This window comes from Lipotes vexillifer, unplaced genomic scaffold (genome assembly GCF_000442215.2).
Source record: "Lipotes vexillifer unplaced genomic scaffold, Lipotes_vexillifer_v1.1 scaffold911, whole genome shotgun sequence".
Classification (NCBI taxonomy): domain Eukaryota; kingdom Metazoa; phylum Chordata; class Mammalia; order Artiodactyla; family Lipotidae; genus Lipotes; species Lipotes vexillifer.
Window position 1 is genome coordinate 3,515,496 of NW_006781377.1, and position 9,332 is coordinate 3,524,827.

Here is a 9,332-nt window from a genome sequence, read left to right on the forward strand (position 1 = left end):
CCCAACCAGGGGGAGAAAGAGTCATGAATTTCTTTGTGAAGGGCTAGAATCTGTGAGTAATTGTCTTCTATGTATGTAGGGGAAATCAGAGGGATTTTTTTTTTTTTTCGCCGCACCACACAGCATGCGGGATGTTAGTTCCCCGACCAGGGATGGAAGCCATGCCCCTTGCAGTGAAAGCGCCGAGTCCTAGCCACTGGACCACCAGGGAAGTCCAAAAGCAGAGGGATTTAAACTCAGGAACAGATGAGTAAACACATACGCTCATCATGAATACGATTTAGGGAATCCCCTGGCGGTCCAGTGGCTAGGACTCGGTGCTTTCACTGTCATGGCCTGGGTTCGATCCCTGGTTGGGGAACTAAGATCCCACATGCCGCAGGGCATGGCTAAATAAATAAATAAATACAATGTAAAGCAATCCATTTATTTCCCACCAAATTTACCTGTTCAGTTTACTCAATAAATACCTAAACACCTCTGTCTGTAAGATATTGTGAGGAATAGACGGATTAATCAGAATGATTCCTGCCCTGAGGGTGCCGCTGGAGAGTCCGGAATACATGACAGCTACACAAATAACTACGCAATGAGACAAATTCTGCTAAGATCATCTCAAAGGTCTAGAGTTAGGCGGGCGGAGCAAAGACTGAGGGAGACTGGGGAATAGGAACTCTGCAAAAGGGCAAGAAGGAGGGACGCATCAGGCAGAGGACAGACGCTCTTTGAGGCCAGACACGCAGGCAGGAAATTGCAGGGACTTGGTTTGTTTGAACTGAGAGCACAGCTTCAGGGGTGGTGGGTTCGGGCTGTGAAAAGCCTCATCAAGGATTCAGGAAATGCAGGGGATGCTGGGGCGCCAGTGAGGCGTGTGGGCAGGAAGGGGCGGTGGCCAGAGAAGTATTTTAGGGAGGGGAGGCTGGCAATGGCCAGTGGAATGAAAGGAAAGAAGGATTAAAGGGAGGAAGACTAGGGACTTCCCTGGTGGTCCAGTGGGTAAGACTCCAAGCTCCCAATGCAGGGGGCCCAGGTTCCATCCCTGGTTGGGGAACTAGATCCCGCATGCCGCAACTAAAGATCCCACGTGCCGCAACTAAGACCCTGCACAGCCTAAATAAACTAATTAATTAATAATAAGGGAAGGAAGACTAGTTAGGGACCAATAACACAGAGTCCAAGCGTGAGGTGACAGAGTGAGAGTGTCCATTGGGAATTCACAGGACGGGGTGGGTGGTAAAATCTCCCCTCCGGCCCTCCCCCTCCCTTCACTCTTTCCACTGCGCAGGAGAGGGAGCAGGGCTGCAGAGAGAAACACCGGCAAGCTTTGCACTGAAGGCTTCGAGAGCAAAGAAATTTACTAGCTGGAGCTACCAACCTGGCCTTGGAGGTCCCTCACTCCTGTCCCATACCCACTCCCCTCCCCTGATTAGGCCCAGAGGCTGATGTAAACCCAAGAGATCTATAGTTTCTGGCTATCAGTGCAGCCTGGCTGCTCAGGACTCCAGACAAGAGCAAAACTCCCTCCTGTGGGCCACAGATGGGCAATAAAATGTATCTCTTCGGGCTACATCGAAATCCTCAGTAAATTTATGGAGATTCCCACTGGTTTGTGATAAAAGAGCTTTCTCCCCACTCTGTGCTCTGTGGTCACTGCACGGCTGGGTTTTGTGCGCTCAAATCTACAAAGGCTCCACATTTCTGGAAGGACTGCCTAGTTGACATGTATAAAGAACACTGTCTCACCCACTTGTCTCTGGGAATTTATCTAATGATTCTTTTTCCATTCCTTTGCTCCATCTTGTTTTGATTCAGAGAAATCTACGTGGTAGAACATACTAGATAAAGACCACCAAGGCCAGCTTCTGGTTCTACTTGTCTCTAACTAGCTGGATGATGTTTTCTTGTTTTAATTTTTATTCATTTATTTGTTTATTCTTTGGCTGCATTGGGTCTCTGTTGCTGCGCGCAGGCTTTCTCTAGTTGCAGCGAGCGGGGGCTACTCTTCATTGCGGTGTGCGGACTTACTGCGGTGGCTTCTCTTGTTGAGGAGCACGGGCTCTAGGTGCATGGGCTTCAGTAGTTGTGGCACGTGGGCTCTAGAGCGCAGGCTCAGTAGTTGTGACACACGGGCTTAGTTGCTCCGCGGCATGCGGGATCTTCCCAGACCAGGGCTCGAACCCCTGTCCCCTGCATTGGCGGGCGGATTCTTAACCACTGCACCACCAGGGAGGTCCCTCTAGCTGGATGATTTTAAGTAAGATCTGAGCCTTGGGGACCTTATCTGTTCTATCGGGAGTATGACCTGATACTCTTGCGTGTTCCTTACAGTAATAATATCTTATGGTTCTCCCCCATTTTCCCACAAGGGATTCTCTACCCAGCCAGGCTCTGTACCTTGAGTGATTCCCTCTTGAGAATAAGCTATGTTCTCCACACCATAGTTCTGTTTCATGAGCTGAGGTTTACAGAAAGCATCCTCCACAGGGTAATCCATGGGGTTCCGTTGCTTTGTGAGCAGCTGAAGCTCGGGTGCAATATAAGCCAGCAGGAAAACCCAGCCGTTGGCCACCAAGGCTGAACTGAGGATGGTGTCATCCCACTGGGGGCCGGGGGTAGGAACAAAGAGCAGGGTGATCCACGTCACCCAGATGGCAATGGAGAGGAACGTGGTGAGGTAGATGTGGGCCCCGTGTCTCTTCCAGCCAGTGAAGGGTCCCCGAAAGGTGAAAGAGGCCGTGAAAAAGGCCAGCGTCATGAGGAGGAAAACGTAGGTGAGCAGCAGGACAAAGTCCTCGTTGCGCCGAGGAGGAGAAAGCTCGGAGAAGATGTTGACGTTGGTCCTGTTCATGGTGAGGACCACATACTCGATGGCGATGACATCCTGCACCAGGCTGAAGCCCAGGGCCAGGCCCAGCATCGCCAGCATGGAGAGGGGCTGCCTCCCTTGGACCAGCTTCGTCAGGTTGAAGGCGTGAACCAGGAGGCAGGAGAAGCAGAGGGCGAAGAGGATGCCGAAGAGGAAGAAACGTGTGGGCCCCGTGCTGCCGTCAAGGCTGATGATGAAGGCGAAGGGGAGGCCAAAGATCCCCAGCACACCCAGGAGAAAGAGGAACTGGGTGGGGAGCACTTTGCGCCTGTTGGAGTCCTGCACCTTGCAGATGAAAACCAGGAGGGCGATCATGAAGGCCACCGAGGTCACAGCGCCCGCCGACGCCAAGGCCTCTAAGACGATGCCCCAGGCCGCCTTCTTATCGCAGAGCCTGTAGTACCTGGGGTCCAGGTTCGAGCGGCAACCATCGGGGGCACCTGTGACCATTCTCGTCCTGCAAGAAAGCAAAGTTGCAGGTGGGGGTGAATCTCCCCACAAACTCAGGCACAGAGGACCAAAAACGATTCGGAAACTATTTTGTATAGTTAGCCAGGGTTTTGCCCCTGAACTTAAACGTTAGAGCAAGCTACTAGCTGTTCTCCACCTCTCATGGCAAACTCTAAAGGCTGATGAAGGGAAGAAACAATCTCATACCTTCCTCCCCGCAATTTGACTATATTAATATTTACCCTGAAGCCAGAGGGCCCAGGGCTCTGATGAGGTGTTTCAGAGTCACATCTCAAAAAATACATCACAAATAACTTGCCAGGCAGGCTTCCTGATATGTTTGGCTAGTGTTTCCTTAGAAATTGGTGAACATGGAAATATGTAACCATAAAGTTAACACTTTGGGAATTCCCTGGCGGTCCAGTGGTTAGCACTCAGTGCTCTCACTGGTGGGGTCCGGGTTGGATCCCTGGTCAGGCAACTAAGATTCCACAAGCAGGGCAGTGTGGCCAAAAAATTTTAAAAGTAAACACTTTAAACGTAATTTGTCAGTCTCCAGTTTTTTGCCACCTTGGGCCCAGCCTCAGATATTTGTAAGCATCCCATTCTCACTTCTCATATATATATTTATTAGTTTAATTTGATAGCAATCCTATAAGGTAAAAATGATTATCCCTATTTGACAGATGAGGAAACTGAGGCAGGGAGAGATCAAGTTACTTGCCCAACATCACACAGCCAGGAAATGGCAGACGCAGGATTTGAATCCAGGTTACCTGGCTCTAGGTGAGGATCCCTGGTCTTAACTACTATAGGTGCTACCGCTCCAGGGAGTTCTAATTGGCCTTAGAATGCGATCTGAGATATTCCCTCCCCCTTCTTTCCCTCATCAGATGCCCCATAAACCAGCTATTTGTGGTCCTAATTCTACTCTCTTAGTTCAGCCCCACCAAGGATAGTTGCTCCCAGGTGACAGATGATCCACAAAGCAGGTAATCTACTCACCCACTCAGGGATAATCAGAAATCGACTTGAGGTAGAGCAGCTTACTTCCTATACATCTGTCCTTAATCTCCCAGATCTGCTGCCTTTTTTCCTTCCACAACCTCCATGTCAATTTTAGAGCCAGCTGATTTCCCAAACCCCATGAAATCGAATTCCTAGGGATTCAGGGCACACGTGGGAGGATGAGTTGGGAAATGGGAAGGGAAAGTAGTTTGTATATTTCCTCAAAATGAATGATTCTCAAATTCCAAAGCCAGTGTCAGATAAGATGTTGAAATTCAGGACCGCTGTGGTTTTAACAGCTTCTCAACAAAACTATAATTTTTTTCTGAATTATGCTACTGTTTATAAGTTTCTATGGCACGATTCTTTTTGATTTGTTGTATACTATTTATGCATGTAATCTTTTTTTTTTTCTAGTTTTTCTTTTTCTGATAGGATTGGTCACTCAACAGAAAAATCTTTTGAATTGACTAGAAGAAGACAAATATTGGGGGGGTGGGGAGCGGGGGCAGAGTTAAAAGAAGGGAAGGCTCATTGAGACCCCCTCCATAGAAAAGCACAAGTGAAAGCTCTTGGCCTCTCCTAGTGCCAAATTGGGAGAAAATATGCATAAAGAAATCAGCAAGAAGAAGACAGCTAGGATTGAGAAGCAGGAGAAAGCAAAAAATATCCAGAGTCCTGCCTCTTTCCTTATAGCAGAAAAAACAGCTCAGAATTTCTGCACCACATACCCATAAATGCTTATAAACAAGATTTCTCGGGCCCTTCACAGCACTGTAGGGGTGCTGTGATCAACCCAAGACGAAAAAGAACGCCCTCCCCTCCCCTTCCATCCTGTCTCTTCAAAACCAAATCACAAAATATGACACAAATGAACTTATCCATGAAACAGAAACAGACATAAAGAACAGACTTGTGGTTGCCAAGAGGGAGGGGGTGGGGAAGGGATGGATTGGGAGTTTGGGTTAGCTGATGTAAACTATTATATGTAAAATGGATAAACAAGGCCCTACTGCATAACACAGGGAACTATATTCAATATCCTGTAATAAATCACAGTGGAAAAGAATTTTTTTTAAAAAGATCAAGGACTTCCCTGGTGGCACAGTGGTTAAGAATCTGCCTGCCAATGCAGGGGACACGGGTTCGATCCCTGGTCCGGGAAGATCCCACATGCCGCGGAGCAACTAATCCCGTGTGCCACAACTATTGAGCCTGCGTTCTAGAGCCCATAAGTCACAACTACTGAAACCCGTGCGCCTAGAGCCCGTGGTCCACAACAAGAGAAGCCTGTGCACTGCAACGAAGACCCAACGAAGTCAAAAATAAATAAATAAATTTATTTTAAAAAAAAGATCAAATCACAAGACGGAACACAGCGAGGTGGGACACATAATGAGCAATTGCTGGCTGACTCTGAAGAGCAAACAAGCATCCTCCTCCACACAGACAGAATTCAAACACCTGCTTCCCTTAAAGATGCAAAATATGGACTTCCCTGATGGTCCAGTGGGTAAGACTCCACTCTCCCAATGCAGGGGTCCCGGGTTCAATCCCTGGTCGAGCAACTAGATCCCACATGCCACAACTAAGAGCTCACATGCAGCAACTAAGAGTTCCCATGCCACCAGCGAAGATCCCACGTGCTGCAACTAAGACCCGGCTCAGCCAAAATAAATAAATACATTTTAAAATAATAATAATAAATAAATAAAGATGCAAAATCATCTCTTCAGTTCAACGAGATAGTTGTGTCCCAGCATTTTTTTATTCCCATAGCCATTAGGAAAAAATTATATATATGTATATGCCATATAACACATACATACATATATGAATGACTATTATGTAGATGCAAGAATTTTATATGTGTGGTGTGTTCGAATAAAATAAATAACTTAAATAATTGATGGCTTAAGTCCATCTTCCATACTTTGTAATGAAATTTGCCTCTCCAAGGTTAACTTTTTTTTTTTTTTGGGCCACGCTGGGTGGCATGCAGGATCTTAGTTCCCCGACCAGGGATCAAACTCGTGTACCCTGGAGGGGAAGCGCGAAGTCTTAACCACCGGACCTCCAGGGAAGTCCCTGCAAGCTTCACTTTGCAACAGAGCCATTCATTCAACCAGCACCACTATGTGTCAATCATGTCAATCACTATTCTAGATGCTCAGTGGTAAAGGGGAAAACAGACATCAGACACAATCCTTGCTGTAGTAGAAGAAATGGACAGATGGACATAATCTGCCACCAGTGCCACGACCCCGGCCAGGGGTCTGTCACCTGCAGTCCACTCCAGGGAAATGACACCCTGGTCATCCCGACTGCATGCAGAGCACAGAGCAAAGAGTGGGTTACGTTCCACCTCCCCAGGGCAGTGCAGAATGAGACACAGGAGGAAAAAGAAAGGCAAATGCACTTCAGATACAGGCAACCCCTGAAATACAAGGCCCCCCAAAGTCTGATACACTTGGCCCTGGGTGGAACCGGACAGGGAGAGGGGACACGCCCCCTTGTCTATGCTGAGGAGGCAGAAGAGGAAGAGCTGGGATTAATTCAAGGGCAGCGTCATAGGGGAAGGGACCAGGATCCAGCATTCTCTTCATTCACCACCTCCCCACCTCACTCCCTCTCAGATGAATCATAAGGGCAGTGTCCAGCTGGAAAGGTATGTCTCTCACCTCCCTGCCCTTCCCTGGAAACTGCTCCTTCCCCACCCCTCAGGGCAGTGCTGTTTGTTGACAGGTACTGGTTATCATAATCACCTGATAATTATAAAGGAATCTGAACCTGATGACTGTCAGTCTTGAGAGACTGATGAGGTTTTCACCTAAAGGAAGCTTCTGGTGCTGCATAGAGGGATGGTAGGGCAGAGACTTCCTGCTCCCAACTTGGACCTCTAGGCCCCTCTCATCTGTGCAGCTGTGCAGGAAGGGTTTGTGTCTTGGGGCCTCCTGACTGCCCACAGACCAGGGTCCGACACCATAAGCACATAAGGTAAGGGGTCCCTGGAGAAAGAGAACCAGGCATGGCTTTCTTGACATGAGAGAAGCCATTTTTGGCCTAAGTTGTTTTGTGATCTAAGCCTGGTCACAGTGCTTGCCCATGAACAGGTTTCAGAAATTAATGATCTTTTTTTTTTTTTTAAGATTTTTTTTTTTGATGTGGACCATTTTTTTTAAAGTCTTTATTGAATTTGTTACAATATTGCTTCTGTTTTATGTTTTGGTTTTTTGGCCAGGAGGCATGTGGGATCTTAGCTCCCCGACCAGGTATCAAACCCGCACCCACTGCATTGGAAGACGAAGTCTTAACCACTGGACCACCAGGGAAGTCCCAGCAATTAATGATCTTAAGGGAACAAAAGAATGCAGAAATAAGCAACCATGATCAGGCAAGAGAAGTACCAACAGCAAAGATAATAGATCAGTTGTAAAGACTCCCAGCTCTGCTCAAAGATTAGCCTGAAGCGCTCAACCACCAGATCAACTGGAGTCTAAGGGGTGACAGTGTTGACCTTTTCTGACCCTCATGGCTTCAGTCAACAAAAGCTTGGACTCTGTGGATGCCCAAGCCCCTTCATGAATATGCATGGAGGCTTAGCTTGAAAATTCCCCAATTTTGCCATTTGGGGAGACACTGCTTTGAGCAAGATCCCCAGTGTTCTCCTTACCTGCTGCAAATAATAATAAATCCTTCCTTCTCCAGATCTTTGGCTTGGTTGTGTCTTTTGGCTCAACACTCACTAAGAAGTGAATCCAGTTTTCCAAGTAACACCACGAGCAATTGACAGTGGGTATGTAGAGAAGAACCCCACTTCCCCCAATTTCACCTCCACCTCCCACCCCCAATCATGCAAGGGAGATGAAGAAACAGTCCCTGAATTACCTTTAAAATGCTTTTTTTACACTAAAAATAGAAATATCATATGACCCAGCAATCCCAATACTGGGCATATACCCTGAGAAAACCATAATTCAGAAAGAGTCATGTACCACAATGTTCATTGCAGCACTATTTACAATAGCCAGGAGATGGAAGCAACCTAAGTGTCCATTGACAGGTGAATGGATAAAGAAGATGTGGCACATATATACAATGGAATATTACTCGGCCATAAAAAGAAACAAAATTGAGTTATTTGTAGTGAGGTGGATGGACTTAGAGTGTGTCATACAGAGTGAAGTAAGTCAGAAAGAGAAAAACAAATACCGTATGCTAACACATATATATGGAATCTAAAAAAAAAGAAAAAAATGGTTATGAAGAACCTAGGGGCAGGACAGGAATAAAGATGCAGAGGTAGAGAATGGACTTGAGGACATGGGGAGGGGGAAGGGTAAGCTGGGACGAAGTGAGAGAGTGGCATGGACATATATACACTACCAAATGTAAAATAGCTAGCTAGTGGAAAGCAGCCGCATAGCACAGGGAGATCAGCTCGGTGCTTTGTGGCCACCTAGAGGGGTGGGATAGGGAGGGTGGGAGGGAGGGAGACGCAAGAGGAAGGAGATATGGGAACATGTGTGTATGTATAACTGATTCACTTTGTTATAAAGCAGAAACTAACACACTATTGTAAAGCAGTTATACTCCAATAAAGATGTTAAAAAGAAAAAGAATAAATTTTACCAAGATAAAGATAAAAAAATAAAACATGAAAAAAAGATGTTTAAAAAAAAGCACTTTTTTTAATGTTTGTTTTTATTATAGAAAATTTCAAGCATACTCAAAAACAAAGAGAATAGTATAATGAAGGCCCATCATTTGGTTTCAAAACTTACCACTATTTGGCCAATTTTCTTTCATCTACATCCCCATCCCACTCACTAGATCATTCTTAATCTAGTGAGAAATCCCAGACATCATTCTATGCATACATGCTTCAGTATGTATCTCTAAAAGATAAAACCCTTTTTAACTTAACCCCACTTTAAAAATTAACGATGGGGTTTCCCTGGTGGCGCAGTGGTTGCGAGTACGCCTGCCGATGCAGGGGACGCGGGTT

General features: G+C 46.5%; 1 protein-coding gene across 1 annotated transcript in view; it reads right to left on the minus strand.

Moving 5' to 3' along the window:
- The window catches only part of GPRC5A (G protein-coupled receptor class C group 5 member A), a 4,269-nt gene extending 953 nt beyond the window's left edge, over positions 1 to 3,316 (minus strand). Inside the window, exon 1 of the mRNA XM_007454638.1 lies at positions 2,395 to 3,316. Within this exon, the coding sequence (XP_007454700.1) occupies positions 2,395 to 3,316 (922 nt within the window). The remainder of the gene's footprint in view (positions 1 to 2,394) is intronic.
- Between the last annotated feature and the right edge of the window lie 6,016 nt (positions 3,317 to 9,332).